We start from the raw sequence: 17,728 nt of genomic DNA on the forward strand, positions 1-17,728 counted from the left end.
TTTTAAGACTATTCCAACGTTCGTTTCTTTAAAAAAAAAATCAAAAAGAAAAATCACGAAAGGTGTCGTGATCCAGCTTCTATTTTTAAGACTATTCCAACGTTCGTTTCTTTAAAAAAAAAATCAAAAAGAAAAATCACGAAAGGTGTCGTGATCCAGCTTCTATTTTTAAGACTATTCCAACGTTCGTTTCTCACATAAAGAGAAGAGGAGGATTTCTAATTCTTTCACGTTGGCATTGCAATATTAGTTAACGACTGACTTGTAGCCGACAATTCCAATAAAAAAAGATGGCTCTGTGTCAGACAGCACTTTCTGATGCCATGAATAAAAAAGGAAGTTTACTTTCTCATAAGGGGCCAAAACATTAGTTGTTGTGGCAGGCGGGCACAAGATGGCTGAGAATGGGATTGGAGAGTCTTTGTTGAGGAAGAACAAGTATTATGAGGACTGCCCAGGTTGCAAGATTGAACTTTCCAAAGAAACCAACACTGGTGTTCCTTTCAAGTATTTGCTCTATGTCTGGATTGTTGTCCTTTGTGCAGGTTAAGCATCATTCTATGGCTAAGATCTTTTCTTGTTCGTGTTTGATTTATTTTTAAATTTTGTTTCTTATTTGTGCAAGTAGAGATAGCTAGCTATATGTACTCGTCCATTTCCGTTGGATGATTGGCTCTCTCAAGAGGTATTATCATAATTGGCCCTTTCAAGTGGTAATGGTATTATCCCACCTTGGACTCATGGCCTTGTGGTGGGTTTTGTTTTAAAAAGACTCTCTTCGTGAGAGGTGGTATCTGGAGATTTCTTGAATTGGTTTGCGTTGTCAATTGTTCAATTTGTTTCGTGTGATTGTTCAATGAAATGGTTTGTTTTGAGACATTGTTCAGGCAAATGTTGTTGTTTACGAGGAAACAAGATTTTTTATATTCTAGAAGGTCAGGGATTTACACAAAATTTTGCTGCTAATGAAGTTTTCATTTCAGAATCCAATCTTGCAGTAACATCTGTTAAAAGCAGCAGTTGATTGTTGATTTGTTGTGGCATGAGTAACTTGGCCTAGTATAATCATGTGTCAAGAGTTGTAATGATTTGGTCCATAATCTAATTAGGTGGTTAGGTCCATGATTATTTAAGAAAGCTGACCGAAAAAGAGCAGTTTTCTTTATATAAAAAATGTGTTTTCTCTGAAAAAGAAGGGAAAAAAAAATCACCTCAACTCAAAACAACTGGAGCGTGTCAAGATGGATGGAAATGGGATTGGAGAGTCTTTCTTGAAGAAGAAGAAGAAGTACTATGACGATTAACTTTTCAAAGAAACCAACATTGACTTAACTTTTCAAAGAAACCAGCATTGGTGTTCCTTATAAACATTTGCTCTATGTCTGGATTGTTTTTCTTTGTGCAGGTTCACTGAAAATTTCAATGAATCATATGCTTTTTTTGAGAAATTGGAATTTCCCTCTAATATCTGTGTTTTGTGGTTTTGACTTTTACAGCTTTGCCTATATCATCTCTCTTTCCTTTCCTCTATTTCATGGTGAGCATGTTATTCTGAAAAGTTCTATTTATATTACTACTTGAAATGAAAGTAGGCTTACTTGAGAATTGAGACTGATGGTTCACATACCTATAGCTTGTGGAATTTTTTCCAACGTTTAATTAGTGGAAAGGAGGGGGAGGGGGAGGGGATGGGGTTAACAGAAGAATAACACCAGAATAAATGGAGCATCTGTGCTGGACAGTTTCATTGTCTTACACTTGATTGCAATGAAATTGCTTATGTTCTGTCCATAGGTAATATTGTGACTTTTTAATAATGCAGCATCATCCTGGAAGGGGACTCGGTTTTAATTGTTGGTTGATAGCAGGACATGCAAACCATGCTGCTTTTTGGCATGTTAATCCTTGTTGCCAATTTGACATCCAAATTAAGTAAAAGCACAGGCACTAGGGCGCCTTAGGACTCAGCTGACACATTTTCAAACTAGCATCACCAATGTACAATGGCTGCATAGCATTCCAAAGATACAGTTGAAGCACACATTTGTGGTTTTGAATACAGTTTGCTGATTGGACCATGATTATGAAAGAACTCAGAATCATAATGGACCTTTCAATCTACTCCTCTTTCACGTTCTTCACTCTACTTATGTTGTGATCTTGCAATTCTACAGATAAGGGACTTCCATATTGCAAAAAGAGAGGAGGACATTGGCTACTATGCTGGTTATGTGGGTGAGAAAGATTTTTATACGTGACTTGTTCTCAAGGTCTGTTTACATAAAGATCTTGTTCAAGCTCCTTATTTCTGAAGATATCATTCATTTCCTGAAGGATCTGCTTTTATGTTCGGCAGAGCTTTAACTTCTGTGCTCTGGGGAATGATTGCTGATCGATATGGTCGAAAACCAGTCATAATATTTGGCACAGTATCAGTGTTAGTATTGCTCTAAGCCTATTTTATGCGTGATTGTTCAAGAGTTCATCAACAATGTTCTCCTGGTTTGAGAATGAATTTTTCTTATCTGTGTATTTCTAACTTTCCTCTTATTTCAGGGTTATTTTCAACACCCTTTTCGGCCTTAGCACAAGCTTTTGGATGGCAATTTCTATGAGGTTTCTTCTTGGAAGTCTGTGTGGCATACTTGGTCCTATGAGGGTACTTTTCTTCTGAGATGTTTTAATGGCTTGCTATCTGAAAGTTCTATAGGATACAGTGTCAATCCCAAGTATAAATTAAATCATTGCATCTTCTTGGTATTGACTGAACGGTAATCCTCTGAGACCCCCCCTCTCTATCTGTGTACTGCTAGAAGATTTTTAAGCTGAAGGCCCTTTCTGCCTTGTCTGCTCTGTGGACGGCTTGTGGGCCATGTGGTTGTTTTGAAATGTTAAACAGTGCCCGCTACTCATTGGATGTTTGATTTGATCATTTGGCCTTTCTTCTTGTGTTACTTGGCAGGGTTACCTAGCATATTATTATTGTTCATGGATATGTAAATGTTTAACACTGCTTTTATTTCCTGTCTGTTATATTTAAATATGCTGAGTGCTCATTTGACCCAGGCGTATGCTTCAGAAGTTTGCCGTAAAGAATATCAAGCTTTAGGAATGTCAATTGTAAGAGAGCCTCTTCTTATGTGTTTGTTAAAGATTGATTGTAGCTTAGTAAGTATCAAATGGATTGTACTTGTTTCAGATCAGCACCTCGTGGGGCATTGGATTAGTTATTGGTCCCGCACTTGGAGGTTTTCTTGCTCAGGTATTTCTTGATGCACTGCTTATTGGAAGAAATATCACCGAGATGATAGTTATCTGTTTAACTCAACTACAATTACTTATTTATTAATTAATTTTGGAAATATTGACACTGTAGCCTGCAGAGAAATTTCCAAATATATTTTCTTCTGATTGTCTTTTTGGGAGGTAAGCATTAGTCCTTCAACTTTTTTACTTTAACCATATTTTATTCCTTATTGTTGTAATCTTTTGATTTTCATTTGTGCTAAATTTCCTCCAAATGGATGACATTACAGGTTTCCGTACCTGTTACCTTGCCTTCTGATATCAATCTTTTCTGTTGGTGTATTGGTCGTTTGTTGTTTCCTTCCGGTATGTTACTGTACAAACTGTTAAATTTGTATCTTGTTTGATTCTCTCTGATTGATGCATTACTATATACTGCTTAGAGGTCAGATGCTCAAATATGTTAATTAGATCTTCTTGATGCATGTTTATATGCTCTTCTTGTAAGAGCTTTATATGGTTTAACATGGAGCCTTAAAATTTCTGCAGGAGACGATACACAACCATAAAGGAAATGATGAAGAGTGCAATGATTCTGATGCACTTGTGGCCACCACATTTGAGTCCACCTCTTCTCAGAAAAGCCTGCTGAAAAATTGGCCCTTGATATCATCTATTATAGCGTACTGTGTGTTCCAACTTCATGACATGGCATATGCAGAGGTAATATTCACTCATGAAATCCTAGCTCATACATGTTATATTGTGAATTGGCCCTTGATATCATCTAACATGAATCCATCGATAAATACCATATTTTAGGTTAGTCAAGATGTATGCTCCTATTCTCTTAAATACTTCTGTCTTTCCATCAACTGTGCCAACCATGAAATTTCTATAATTTCTTTATTTATAATATTAAGGTCACTAAAGTACACTGGCAACTTCATTTTAGGATTATTTCCCCCCCTCCTGCCTTCTCCTTCTTTTGTAAATCACTTGATATGTTCTTGTTATAGAAGAATCAAAGGCTACTGATGTGATCAACTTAATCACATTTCCTTCCCAACTAACTGCCTTTGGATTTCTTTCTATCTTCCATGAAATTGGATGATAGCTTCCTCTGTGCTATGATTTATTAAAAAGCTTTCCCATGCCTCAGAAACTTACTCAAGGATGCCTGATTGCCAAGCCAGGCTTAGGTTTAATAGAGTACTATGTTTTTTCCCTGGAGCATGTTACCCATCTGGAGATTTTTTCTTTTAGTTAACAAATATGCTTGATCATAAATTGGTTATTTTCTTACCACAGATTTTCTCATTATGGGCTGTTAGTCCTAGGAAGAATGGGGGATTGAGCTTTTCCACTGCAGAAGTTGGTGAAGTTCTTGCATTTTCAGGTAGTAGATACTAGCCAGCATCATCATATAATTGATTAAGCTCATAAATTTTTTATCCCTTGTGAGGTCATCAATTCTGAAGTTATCAAATGTTATGGATATGATATCTCTCGCTTCATCACTTATTTATGTAGGCTTTGGACTGCTACTCTTTCAGCTATTTATATACCCAGTGGCTGAGAGAAATTTTGGACCAGTCATGGTATCTCGCCTAGGAGCAGTATGCCCTTAACACAATTTCTGCTTAAAAATAATATTGCATCCGTATTTGATCGAGTCCTCCTTTACATAAAATATTTTCTTATAATTTACATTAGAATATTAAATACTTTCTTGCCATTTGTGAAGGTCTTGACCATACCATTGCTATCTAGTTACCCTTTTATAGCTTTTCTAAAAGGCCTCATGCTCATGCTACTGATCAACTGCGCATCCATCCTGAAGAACGTGCTCTCTGTAAGTGCTTTGTATTTGAGCACTTAACATACTTATTTTAGTGTGCTGTTACTTTGTGTTGTCAATTGGGTTCATACTTGCTATCACTATTTGTTCTTGTTAGATATTGATGCCTCTTGTAAGACATTTTTCTGATGGACCTGCTGAATTTGTAGTCCTTAATTCTGGTCTACAAGCTTTCCCAGTAACTTTTCCAATGTCCTCTCCACCCAAAAAAGGACATAGAAAACTTTATTCAACTAGCATTTAGCTGAAATTTGGGTTCACAAGCTTCCCTACTTACTTTCTCAATGTTCTCTCCACCAGATAAAGGATCTAAACAACTTTACTAGCATTTTGCTGAAAATTTCTTTTTTTGTAAAGCTCAGATGTGAATATATATTGGCATGCTATGAATGCCACTTCGACCATGGACTTGTAGCACTAGACTTGTTTACACATTGAACTTCAAATGGGAGTTTTCTTTTTATTTTATTTTTTTCTCTTGAGAAGGTAAAAAAAGGAAACTTATTTATATCATCCGTTCTGTTAATAAAATTATCAATCAATGTTTCATCAACCTCTTCCATTTCTTTATGACTCATGTAGGTATCAATCACAACAGGATTGTTCCTTCTGCAAAATAGATCAGTGGTAACTTTACCTTCCTTTTCCCTCTATGTTTTTCTCTTTATCTTGCATCTTAGCAATAGGCTATCGGTAGATGACTTCATTTTGTAAAATACGTTGCTTGAACTTAATGTCAGACACAACAACAAAGGGGTGCCGCAAATGGAATTTCAATGTCTGCCATGTCCCTTTTCAAAGCAATTGGTCCTGCAGCTGGAGGTTCCCTGTATGTATCCTTTTGAATCTCGATTGAATGAATTGGCTAGTTCTATTTTGTGAGATTCAAATCGTTGCTGAATTATATTAATCTGGTTCTAGAAGCTAAGAACTATGAAGCATGTTTGAAGGGTGTTATATTTCATGCTCAAAAAATGAACCAGAACATGCATCTACCGCATATGCTAGTGACAATTCTCCATCATGGTTTCTTGTGGAAGTACCTCCTATCCTCAGCCTTCATAGTGATGAAGGACTGATGGAAAATCATGAGAAAATAGAACATAGGTCTATTTATTCCCTTTTGCCAGTAATTAGCACCATTCCTTAATCAAGCTGAATACCAACTTTTGGAGCTATTCATGTATAAGAAACTGAAATGAAGGATTCACCTATGATTGAAAGGAGGCCTAACAAGTCCAAATATGTGTTCTTTAAATGGGTTTGCTAGCATTGATTTCATCTGACTCAATTTATTGTCAGAGACAAACAGCAGTTACAGTCAGTAAACTGTAATTTTGCCCGCATGTTTCTCTTCAACTGCAGTAGAGGACAGCATTAAGTACTCAAAAAGGGTACTTAAAAGGATTTTTAAAGTCTTTATGATGGATTGAGGGAGTAAGAAAAGAAACTAAGAAAAGATCCTCGTCTATTGAACTCCCAAGAACATATTATCACTTTGCATTACACCAAACATGGTTACACTGATATCTTGAAGTGTCATTGGAATACAACCAAGGTGCCTAACCTCAGACTCCTAACATGAACCAATGCATAGAACACTAAGGACTCCAAACATTCTAGTGTCCCTTATTGGTTCATCCAAACATTCAGGAACATCCTATAGAATTTTTTGGGGCTAAAGGAAATAGACGATGCCATTTATCCTGCAAGTGGATTTCATGGGATAATTATGTGTGCATCATAAGCCTTTTTCTTAAATTATCTTTTTATCTAAAAACTTGCTCAGCAGTATGTCACACTGATCGATGCTTTCTTTATTTACAGCTTTTCTTGGGCACAAAAGCGTCAGAGTGCATTTTTTCTCCCAGGTAAAAAACTCTGCAAATGCTCTTTCCCATTCCTTTGAAGATGTGCAGGTTCTATAAAGAACTCTTAGACTAGTTTTCTAGGTGACAGGCAAGGGCAAGACCAATTGTTCAGAACACCTAATTGGAATCGATAGATTGGTTATAAATCTGATTGCCCTCAATATTGAAAGTTGAAACAGCCTCTTAAAACTAGTCAGGGAAGTCATAACCTAGTAATTTCCAGTAGATTTTTTGATGGAACGTGGTGGGCATAAAATTTTTGATATTTCATTTTCTCTGTAACAAATTTCCAGTAAAACAAAGATTAAAGCTTCGTGCTAGTAATTGTAACTGCAGAATACCCCATCCAACGGTAGAGTCATGATACAAAAAAAATCAATGCTTCTAAAGCTGTAGATCATTACCAACTACCAATTTGCCTTTCCTATGCAAGCGATAATCCTCCCAAGTGTACTTAGACCCCACAGCTTCACCAGATAGTAATTTCCCTGTAAGATAAACTAAAGAAGGATTCTGATGCCATGAAGCTACAATCTTAGGAAGCACATCTGTAGTAACATAAGAAACTGTTATTTCCCTAGACAAAGTATCTGCCACGTTGTTCTCCCTCCCTTATATTATTTTCTGGTAGAATCATTTCAGAACCTTTCATCTAGTAACCCAGGCTTCATCTAATCTACTCTCCGACTTTCTAATGTAAAACCTTAATTAGATTGCCATTTTTGCAATGCAGGTGATCAAATGGTCTTCTTCCTTCTTAACATGATCGAGGTGATTGGACTGTTCTTGACATTCAAACCATTTCTAGCTCTTCCTGATGACAGCATTTCTTAGTTCTGTTTCAAAAGTTGACATCAACCAACAAATAAATAAATAAATAAACACTAGGAAACTGATTCCAAATTCTTTTTCCATAGCTAACCCATTCCTTCAACTTTGGCATACGCTCAACTGTATATTACCCCATGTTTCCCCATGTAATCAACCAGAAAACCACAGAAGATTTGCTCTTCATGACAATTACAAATAAGTACCACTTGTCCTTGCTAATGCATATTTTTCTTCGAGCATGGAAGGATCAAGTATTAGTAACTTACATCTCCAGCAGTCTCTCCTTGTATTGTATACTTGTCAGCTTACAGTAATGTAATGGTTTAAAACAATTTTGCTGTGATGACAACGTCTAATTCCTTTTTCTTTACGTAGATTACACACACGTTTCATTTTCTTATTTTTGTGGGGTTGTAAAACGTTTGAAACCACTTCAGAGAATGTAGCCCCAAAAGCAGCAGCAAAAATGGTGATGCTGTCTGGTCTCACATAATTGATCATTAAACTCTCTAAACTGGTTCAATAATCTTTTTCCATTTGCTAATGACATGGCCTCAAAACAAATACACAGTGGACTTCGAATAATAATTATTAGTAGCATGTTTGTTTTTGCTCTTGAAATAATTAAAAAAATTATTTATTGTTTGAGTGTTTTAGATCATATTAAAAATAATTTTTTAAAAAATATAAAAAAATATCATTTTAATATATTTCTAAATAAAACCAATTTAAAAACAACAGTTACCATTTTTTTTTTTATAAAACCTCTAAAATTTCTTTTTTGAGCTGAGCATAATCCCCATGGAACAGATTTTCCCGTCTATGCATCATCTCTCTTGTTATTGTAATTACCCTTGTAAAGATGCAGCGCCTATCACCACCAAATCAAGCCAACAATCTCCACCACCCCATTTTGAAATCTCGCTATAACTCTAAGTTGAGGTTGCAGGATACCGTTATGGGTTTGGGGTGACTGTGGAGCTTGGAAGAGTGGTTTTGACTGCAGCGGTGGTCGTGGGGTTGTAGAGATGGCTCGTTTTTTTTTTAAAAAAAATAAATAAATATAAACCAGCAATAAAATCACCATGGAACGACGAGTCCTTGTTTTCAAATTGCACAGCTAATTCTTTTTTTAACGAAAATTTCCCAATTATTCTTTATTGCCTAACTAGTATTTGGAGATGACCTTGCAAGGTAGTCAGAGAAGCAGTAGTACAAGCAAACCCTATTGCCAAGCCGGCCATCAAATAGAAAACTGATTTTTGAACGCAATCTGGAGCATTATTTGTTTTGCGGCTCCAATAATTTTGCCATTAACTAACCTTTCCACCCTTGAAAGTTATGCAATATATAAAATATAATGGTTGCTTCAAACAACATGCAAGCAAAATATACGTGCAAGGAAATATTTGTGTACGCATAAATATGAAACCACAGAACACAATCCAAGCAGTGTTAACAAAGAAGAAACTGAAACCTAGCCTTGTTTTTGTACTCAGATTACCTGCAGAAATGGAGATGGGAAAGAAGAGGATGGCTGTTTTAGTAGGTTGCAACTATCCAGACACCCAAAATGAGTTGCATGGATGCATCAATGACGTGCTAGCCATGAAGGAAGTGCTTGTGAAACGGTTCGGGTTCGATGCTAGCCATGTACAGCTCCTAACTGATGCACCAGGGTCCGTGGTTCTTCCCACTGGTGCAAACATAAAGAGGGCACTTGGTCACATGATTGATCAAGCTGAAGCAGGGGATGTTCTGTTCTTCCATTATAGTGGACATGGAACATGGATTCCATCCAACAAACCTGGCCATGCTTTCAGGCAGGATGAGGCTATTGTGCCCTGCGATTTTAATCTCATTACTGGTAAATGTTTTTAAATATCCAGGCCATATGCGATCAGGCGTATGCATGTTAGGATTAAGATCAGACGACTGTATCAAGCATGACTATGATCAGCAACATTATTTTGAGTTCTTAAGGTTTTCCTGTAGGATTCAGTTGCCAGCGAATAACGTTATTCTCTATTATGCAGATGTGGATTTCAGGCAGTTAGTGAACCGGCTGCCAAAAGGGGCAAGCTTAACCATCCTTTCTGATTCATGCCACAGTGGTGGCCTAATTGACAAAGAGAAAGAGCAAATAGGGCCTAATGCCACCATCACAGCAAATAATACCACAGTGCATTCTCCTAACCCTAAATCCATCCCATTTGAATCAATACTGCAACACCTTACATCTCTAACGAACATTAACACATCTGATGTTGGCACCCACTTGTTAGAGTTTTTTGGATCTGATGCCAGCCTCAAGTACAGATTGCCACCACTTGAATGGGACCTATTTGACTCACTAAAACCAGACGAGGGAATTTTACTTAGTGGCTGCCAAGCAAATGAGACTTCCGCTGATATGAGCCCGAATGAGGGTGGAGGAAAAGCGTATGGGGCATTTAGCAACGCAGTGCAGATGGTGTTGAAGCAACATTCAGGTCAACTTAGTAATAAGCAGCTTGTGACAATGGCCAGCGAGGTGTTACAGGCACAAGGGTTTGAGCAACAGCATCCTTGCTTGTATTGTAGTGATCAGAATGCTATTGCTACTTTCTTGTGGCAGCCTGAATTCTAGGTTGCTAAGCTCATGAGGTCGTCGGCTGGTGGTTGTCTGTGCTTTGATCTGTCACTTGCCTTGTGCTTGTTGCAATAAACGTGGCATCCAATAAAGAGGCTCACGTCCTTGTGCCTCTCCTCAAAGCTTTGACAAACATTTATTCTTGCATAATGTCTTGTGAACAGCAATTAATTTGATCGATGAACTTCTTACCAAACACTCAAAGTTTTCTTCTCAATATCTGAACCACCAATGTCGGATAAAGATGGGCCGGCTGTTAATCCGAACAATTATTTGTCTAAATTTAAGAAAATCGTTATTTGTTGAGGCCTCTAAATAAGTTATGCCAGTACTGAAGATTCAGACATTCAACTATCAATAAAGCATTAAATATGTTACTTTATTTTCTTTTAAATAGTTTATTTCAAGTCATTTTATTTAGATTTCTATTAGTTTACTCTGCCGTGTGCTACACTGTGATTCAAATAAAAACATGTTTGTTTGTTGAAAAATAAAAATTATCTTTTTGATTGTTGAAAAATAGATTTTTTTTTAAAAGTTCAAGAAAGTAAATTTCAGAAAAATAAATTATATTTTTTATATTTGATAGTATAATAAAAAATAAATTAGAAAACACTTTCTAGTATTTGGTTATGTTATGGAAAATGAACTGAAAAATAATTTATTAATGTTTTATTTTTCTCAAGTTTATTAAAATAATAAGAAAAAAATCTTATAAATGAAAATTTTAAATGAGAATGAAATTAAAAAATATATAATTTCATAAATTTTCTCAAATAAAATAAATAATAATTAAAATAACAAAGATCAAATCTAAAAATAAAAAAATAAAAGATGAAGAAATTAAAATAATAATAATAAAAATTTCATAAATTATTTCAAATAAAATAAATAATAATCAAAAGAATGAGGACCAAATTTGAAAGATAAAAAATTTCAATAAAAAAATAAGAGAAAAGACAAATAACAATTATAAAAATGAGGACCAGAGTCAATATGAAAATTAAATTTTAAGAGATAAAATTAAAAAATAAATATTCAAAATAAAATATATATAGCAATCAAAAGTTTGAGGACCAAATTTGATATAATCAGCAAATAATATGATATTATAAATTTTTCATAACTTCCAGAAATTGTTTTCAACTCAAAATAAAAGAAAAATATTTTTCTAAAAATAAGCTAAATTTTTCTTTGACTGAAAAGTATTTTCTATTGATCAACTTTTTTAATAGCAAACAAATTTAAAAAAGTTTAGAAAGTAATTTTCAGGAAACCACTTTTCAAGAAATAAATATAATTTTAATGTAAAACAAATGTCTAGTAGAAGGGATTATTTTTTATTTTTATTAAATCCAATATAACGAATGAATCTTGAAATTTTTTTATCTAACTTTTTATCTATATTAAATTTAGATTAAATTATGTGAAATTGACCTAATCGACTTGATAAAAGCAATCTAGAAGAATAGCAAAAAACATGATTTAACTTTAAAAAAAATTTATGATTTTTTTTTAATATTAAAATGGCGATATATTGGATCGACCCAAACTTCATAAATTTTCCTATAAGCTTCACGATTCAGGTTATAGACTCCATTGGGTTTAAGAATTTTATTTTATTATTATTTTTTATTTAATTATAACCACAAATCAAATCTCGGAATGATTATTCAAGACTACAATAATTTAATTTATAGCAAACAAATAAAAAAAATATGAAAAAAAATCAAAATAAAGCAAAAATCAAAGAACAAAATTGAGGAAAGAAGATGAAAATGAAAAAGTGAAAAGGAAAGAAATGTAAAAAAAAATAAAAATGAATCATATGAATAGTGAATTACGAGGAGTCTCCTCTCTTTTATGTATCAAGTAATTTATTTTATTTCTGTGTATTTTTTTTCTTTGTAACCCATGATTAAAACAAACAAACAGACCACAATAGCTTGGCCTGGATAATTGTTTGAAAGCAAACAAATCTCTACCCCACCTCTTTGTTCTTGGTTTTAGGCTTTAACTGAGATGATGAACATGGGTCAAAGAAGCCACAGAACATAAACACATCCATGTCCTTAACTAGAAAGGTGTCAAGAGGTCCAAATCTTGTATCCAGCAGCATGAGACTGAAGAGAATGACAAGATAAGCTAACACCAAAAACCCTTTCATCATTGCTCAACATTTGACAGTATCGCAGAGAAAACGCGTCCATCCTCCCCAAAACATCCGCCTGTGAGCCTCGGCACTGTTGTTTTGTGGTGGGGTGTGAGGACGGGTAACTTTTATAAAAGCAAAGACATGTAGTAGTTAAAAGACATGGCATCCTGCCCCGTGCTTGAGGTGGCAGGGAAGTCCTGGAAAATGATGTCTCGTTATCTCCTTCATCACATCACCACTCCTTTCCTTTATGTGCCAGTTAAAGCGTACAGCACATTACACGAGAAAGTGATTCATCTTGGATACTTCCTCCTTTAGCCACGCTGAAACGGAATGTTCCTGCAAGTCAATCAAAGATCGATGGAGTTCTTGGAAATTATGAAGAGATATTTCTTTTCATTTTCTCTTGCTCTTAAGATAGCATAACTCCAATGAAACCCAGTTTTTGACAATTCAAAAGGCTTGCTTTTGAGCACTGATTGTCTTCAAACCAATAGGTTAATTATGCAGTTTGATTCTTACAGAGCTATTACTTTGATTAAAGATGAAAATGTAGCAGACAATTCTAAAAGCTATATATAAAAAACACGAGAAAGCTAAGAGATTAGATATGCAGAGAGGATTAGAAGCTGTAATGTTTGTGTGATCAGATGTAGCTGACAATCACAAAACGTAGCAGACACATGTATCTACTACAGCCTATATATGGGATAAGAGTACAATTCTGCAAGTATATATACACATGAATTTGCAATGGTAAAACGTTTTGGTGGTTCCAAGTGATCATGTCTCAAGACTAGGATTATATCCTCGTTAAACATTGACCAAAATGGGAGAGGATGTAGACAAGATATCGAAAAATCACCCCAAGACCTAGCTAGAATTAGTTGGTTGAATTGGATGAGCACATATGCCAACACAAATTTTGTTAAATGGTTGCAATCCTCTAAAAAAAAAAAAAACCCAAAAACGTAATGATATTAAATGATGCAACTTATAGCCAAAAAAAAATAGGGTTTTTAAAATCCTAATATTATAGCAAATTTGATATATTTGGAAATTAAGGACGATGAACATTAAAAATTGACTAGAGAGATAATACATCAACTATTTATATATTAAGAAAATTGACTTATAATCTATATATGAAAAAACAATAGGGAAATAGTTAAAATATGGAAATAGCTAGAAAAATAAAAAATAAAAAATAAACATGATCTTTTGCTTCTAATTTAATTAAAGGCATTTTTAATTTTAGCTTGGTGGAACAAGTTGATTCTTCGTAAAATTAGATCTGTAAAATCTCTTAATAAAATTTAAATATGATGCAATAATCAAAATAAAAATAATGATTGTTTTTTTTAGCTTGATCATTTCACACATTTATTTATTTATTTATTTTTGAAATTTGCTTTGTTTAACTTGTTCATCAACACATCAACAAGATGTTCCATGCCATTAATTGCATTTCTGGGTTCAATTTAATTTATATAATATACAATAAAAGATTTTCAAGGCCAAAAGTATGAAGCATCCATGTATTGCACTCAATTTAAACAACTAGAGCCATTGAAACCCCATGCCATCTTTCACATCTTGAGTAGCATATACTACAACTTGCCAAGAACATAAAATAAACGAATCAGGGTGAAAAAAGCAGCCTCATCGCACTTTATTTTTCTTGAGCTCATCAGATTTTGCCTGGCAATCTGAAAATCAAAGGGCTGTCATAAACTAGTCCCCCACCACATCCCACCATCAGTGGTCTGAGCTCTTCCAAAAAGGAACCCACGTACATGGCTTTAATCACTCTCTCTTTTTGCCTCTCCCTCTCTCTCTTTTCTTCTTGTTGTGTTATAATGTTTTCTCAATTGCTTTAACTTTAAGGCACAAGATCACATCTTCTTTCTTGCTCACAATTTATTACATGGCATCCCTCTTTTAACACAACTGTTTCGCCCCAAAAGAGAAAGCACAGGTAGAGAAGGAGCTGGAGAAATATGAAGGGACAAGATCCCTCGCTCTCTTCATCTTCCCGGCGAGAAAGCTCTCCGGCACCCGAGAAAATTCGTTCAAAGAGCATCGGGTGCATGTCTGGCATTTTCCAAGTAGTTTACAAGTACCACAATCGCCGTAGATTCCTCACTTTTGGTAAATTTCTTTGCTGATTTCTCTCTTATTGCAAGCTCGTAAATTTATTAACGAACTACTTAATTTGAAAGCTTAGGCTGTTGGAAGTAGACGAGTAATTGTAATTAATTATATTATCTTACATTATTTTTCCAGGGAAAAAGCATGAAAGAAATGGAGTTTCTTCACCAACAACAAAAACAAAGCAAAAACCAAGACCAACACCATCACAACCTTCTGCTTCACCATCTTCTTCTTCCACTTCATTACAACAAGAAAACAAAGATCCCCCAAGATTCTCGTGTGATATAGTACCAAGAAGTCCAGCATTGCCAGCAGAAATAAGGCGTTCAAAATCCTTGAACTCCCCTGAACGTTTCCGGGCTCCACCAGCCCTGGTGGCAAGACTAATGGGGCTGAGTGATATTCCACCATTGACAGCCTCCGAATTGGCCGTGGCCGAGAAGAGAAGGAGGCTGCTAGGTGCACTGGAAAAATGCGATGAAGACTTAAAAGCACTAAAGAAAATAATCGATGTAGTGAAGAGTAGTGTAGCTGGCACTGGTAATGATGCTGATGATGAGGGAAGACCAGAGAAAGGTCATGACCATCCATTGTTGCAGCAACCTAGCCCTGTGTCCGTGCTTGACGAGTTCACGCCTTCAGCCTTCAGTGGATTCTCCAAACGTTACACCATTAATGGTAAGATCTTGTTCTCTTCATTGATTACAATTTTATTATTAGCTACCTGTTGCCTTTTCTTTTGACCATTACACACACACACACATAAGTACATGCATGAAAACACTAAATATATAATTTTAAAAAATTCCTTTTTTTCCTGCATGATTCATTCTTAATTTTTCTTACATGTAATCACCAAGTTCTTCATCCGTTTCCTGTCTTTTTTTTTATGTTCATATTTGTTTTTTATGTTTCAATTTGTTACCGTTTGGAGATTGCTCATAGTAACCTAGACCGGTTCTGCCGGTCAAAGCCAAGTTTTTAACAAAAAAAACTAAAATAAAGGTGAATTGACTGAACGTGATGTAGTTAAAATCTTATATTATTTCAAATTTTAGTTGATTCATCAAAATAATATATATATATATATATATATATATAAATAAAAAAATAAGATAGTCCTTTCAATTCTTGATCTAGAACATGCACTGGTTTGAATACCGGCTTAGATTTTTTAAGCAAAAACACTAACTTTTTGTTTTAGGCAAAAGCATCCTTTTTTGGATTAGGCTAATTAACAATCATGCAGATTAAACAAACATAGTCTTCTTCTTTGGTCTTTTTGTCTTGTTAACCTTTTCTTTTTGGTATTTAAGATAAAGGGATAGACAAAACGTACTTTTGTGTTTTTTTTTGTTGGGATAAATGTTTTTTTTTCTGTTTTAATTTTTTAAAATGAATTTTTGTTTAAAAATATATTAAATTATTTTTTTTGTTTTTTTCAAATAATTTTAATATACTAATATTAAAAATAAAAAAAATATATATTATTTAGATATATTTTTTGTTAAAAAATACCATACGTACACTATAATATCAAATACAAACACCAACAAGTATTCTAGCTCAAGTGTTCTCATCATGGATAATTTATGTTTTTTTATAGAAATTCTCAAACCTAATTGAGTATTATTTTTAATTTAATTCATCATAGACATTATAATTTAAATAATAGGATGGTAAACGATGTACCTATCTAAATCATAATTATTAGTGTTAATTATTAGTGTAAATCACATGCTGTGGGATCTCACAACTCATAAGGACATGATAGACACCAACGGTCCAGTAATTGCAATATTAATACACCAAATTTATTGTCCCAATCAAGTATTTTAGTTGGTTTTTCATTTTCTAATTATGTGGGTATTTTTTAAAAAAACAAAACGTGCCCTCTAAAATAAAAATATTTTTAATACATTTAAAATATTTTATTATCTTAATGTGGCACCTATCCTCTTTTTTGAATTGACTGCATTCCTTTATCAAGCAATTCTCTTCATCGTGATTTCATCGACTTTCTATTTATGTTAAAGCCACACTATATTCATTTATCTAGTTAAAATAATAGATATTTTAATTGCATTAAGTCTTTACATGGACGACATGCAATAAATGAAAAGAGTTTTACCTCTTGAAATGATTTATTTAAATTTTTTAAAGATTTATATTAATTCAAAGTATTTATTAAAAAATAGTTTTATTTTAAAAGTATTTTTTACAAAAAAAGAATCCACATAAGATAATAAAAAATTGAAAAAATTATTTCCATATTAAAAAAAATGACAAATTGACTAGAGCACTTGATTGGCATAATAAAAACAAATAAATTCAGTGTATCAAAATGAAAAACATTAAAGTTAATGCACTTTATTTAAATAACATAAAAACTAAGAGTACCAATGATGATTTAAGGGTAAATAACATGCTGTCAAATAACAGAAAAATTGATGGAATGTGAATGGAAGTGCTTGATCGGGATTTAAATAAAAAAATCGATGCACTAAAATGAAAATAAAAATAAAATCCATATACTAAATTGAGAAAAAAATGCAAATGCTACTGGGACTTCCGTTATTTCGCCGCCGTTTTGGATTGTAGCCCAAACAGAAACGGCTTAAAAAATAAAATAATTTTTTTATGATTTTAAATCATTTTAATATGTGAATATTAAAAATAAAAAATATTTTAATATATTTTTAAATTAAAATAACTTTAAAAACAACCACACCAAAGAAGACAACGTTGAATCTCCCCCATGGAAAGGGCCACCCAACCACCCAGTAGCCAGCCATCTCTCTAGGATTCCCAAGGTAGCAATCATGGCGTCTTGTGCTGGGAGCATTGTAACAGTTGTAGTGGGAGACACGATCCCTGCTGCGTGCAATTATCAATAATAATCATCAACCACATTAATTTGGCTTCCAGCTGGTGACCACAATTAATTACGGTGCTTATCCAAAGTTACAAACTTGATT

General features: G+C 34.0%; 3 protein-coding genes across 4 annotated transcripts; all 3 read left to right on the forward strand.

The window, feature by feature from the left end:
* The first annotated feature begins 141 nt into the window (after positions 1–141).
* Positions 142–8,192, forward strand: LOC105137308 (protein ZINC INDUCED FACILITATOR 1-like). Of its 2 annotated transcripts, none has more exons than XM_011043011.1 (17): positions 142–545; positions 1,497–1,537; positions 2,175–2,235; positions 2,335–2,437; positions 2,557–2,659; positions 3,067–3,120; positions 3,200–3,262; positions 3,377–3,426; positions 3,537–3,612; positions 3,796–3,969; positions 4,558–4,645; positions 4,780–4,865; positions 4,994–5,101; positions 5,690–5,734; positions 5,848–5,936; positions 6,935–6,978; positions 7,712–8,192. In XM_011043011.1, the coding sequence occupies exons 1-17, from the start codon at positions 395–397 to the stop codon at positions 7,810–7,812; spliced, it is 1,437 nt and encodes a 478-aa protein (XP_011041313.1). In that variant the 5' UTR covers positions 142–394; the 3' UTR covers positions 7,813–8,192. The 2 variants fall into 2 exon arrangements, with proteins under 2 accessions (XP_011041313.1, XP_011041314.1); XM_011043012.1 differs by lacking the exon at positions 142–545 and adding an exon at positions 1,323–1,405.
* Positions 8,193–9,244: 1,052 nt separating this feature from the next.
* On the forward strand, positions 9,245–10,826 carry LOC105137309 (metacaspase-9-like). Its single transcript, XM_011043013.1, has 2 exons — positions 9,245–9,676; positions 9,846–10,826. The coding sequence occupies exons 1-2, from the start codon at positions 9,322–9,324 to the stop codon at positions 10,436–10,438; spliced, it is 948 nt and encodes a 315-aa protein (XP_011041315.1). The 5' UTR covers positions 9,245–9,321; the 3' UTR covers positions 10,439–10,826.
* Positions 10,827–14,455: 3,629 nt separating this feature from the next.
* Positions 14,456–15,513, forward strand: LOC105137310 (uncharacterized). Its single transcript, XM_011043014.1, has 2 exons — positions 14,456–14,747; positions 14,883–15,513. Exons 1-2 carry the CDS (start codon positions 14,597–14,599, stop codon positions 15,491–15,493), a joined length of 762 nt encoding a protein of 253 aa, XP_011041316.1. The 5' UTR covers positions 14,456–14,596; the 3' UTR covers positions 15,494–15,513.
* The last annotated feature ends 2,215 nt before the right edge of the window (positions 15,514–17,728 follow it).

The sequence above is a fragment of the Populus euphratica genome, unplaced genomic scaffold (genome assembly GCF_000495115.2).
Source record: "Populus euphratica unplaced genomic scaffold, PopEup_1.0 scaffold66.1, whole genome shotgun sequence".
In the NCBI taxonomy this organism is placed as follows: Eukaryota; Viridiplantae; Streptophyta; class Magnoliopsida; order Malpighiales; family Salicaceae; genus Populus; species Populus euphratica.

Excerpts from the sequence above, each read along its gene's own strand:
- LOC105137310 (XM_011043014.1), top strand. The coding sequence starts at position 14,597 with ATGAAGGGACAAGATCCCTCGCTCTCTTCATCTTCCCGGCGAGAAAGC. Across the intron at positions 14,748-14,882 it reads CCGTAGATTCCTCACTTTTG|GGAAAAAGCATGAAAGAAAT; the intron begins GTAAATTTCTTT and ends TTATTTTTCCAG.
- LOC105137308 (XM_011043011.1), top strand. The coding sequence starts at position 395 with ATGGCTGAGAATGGGATTGGAGAGTCTTTGTTGAGGAAGAACAAGTAT. Across the intron at positions 3,121-3,199 it reads AAGCTTTAGGAATGTCAATT|ATCAGCACCTCGTGGGGCAT; the intron begins GTAAGAGAGCCT and ends TACTTGTTTCAG. Across the intron at positions 3,263-3,376 it reads TTGGAGGTTTTCTTGCTCAG|CCTGCAGAGAAATTTCCAAA; the intron begins GTATTTCTTGAT and ends TTGACACTGTAG.
- LOC105137309 (XM_011043013.1), top strand. The coding sequence starts at position 9,322 with ATGGAGATGGGAAAGAAGAGGATGGCTGTTTTAGTAGGTTGCAACTAT. Across the intron at positions 9,677-9,845 it reads CGATTTTAATCTCATTACTG|ATGTGGATTTCAGGCAGTTA; the intron begins GTAAATGTTTTT and ends TCTATTATGCAG.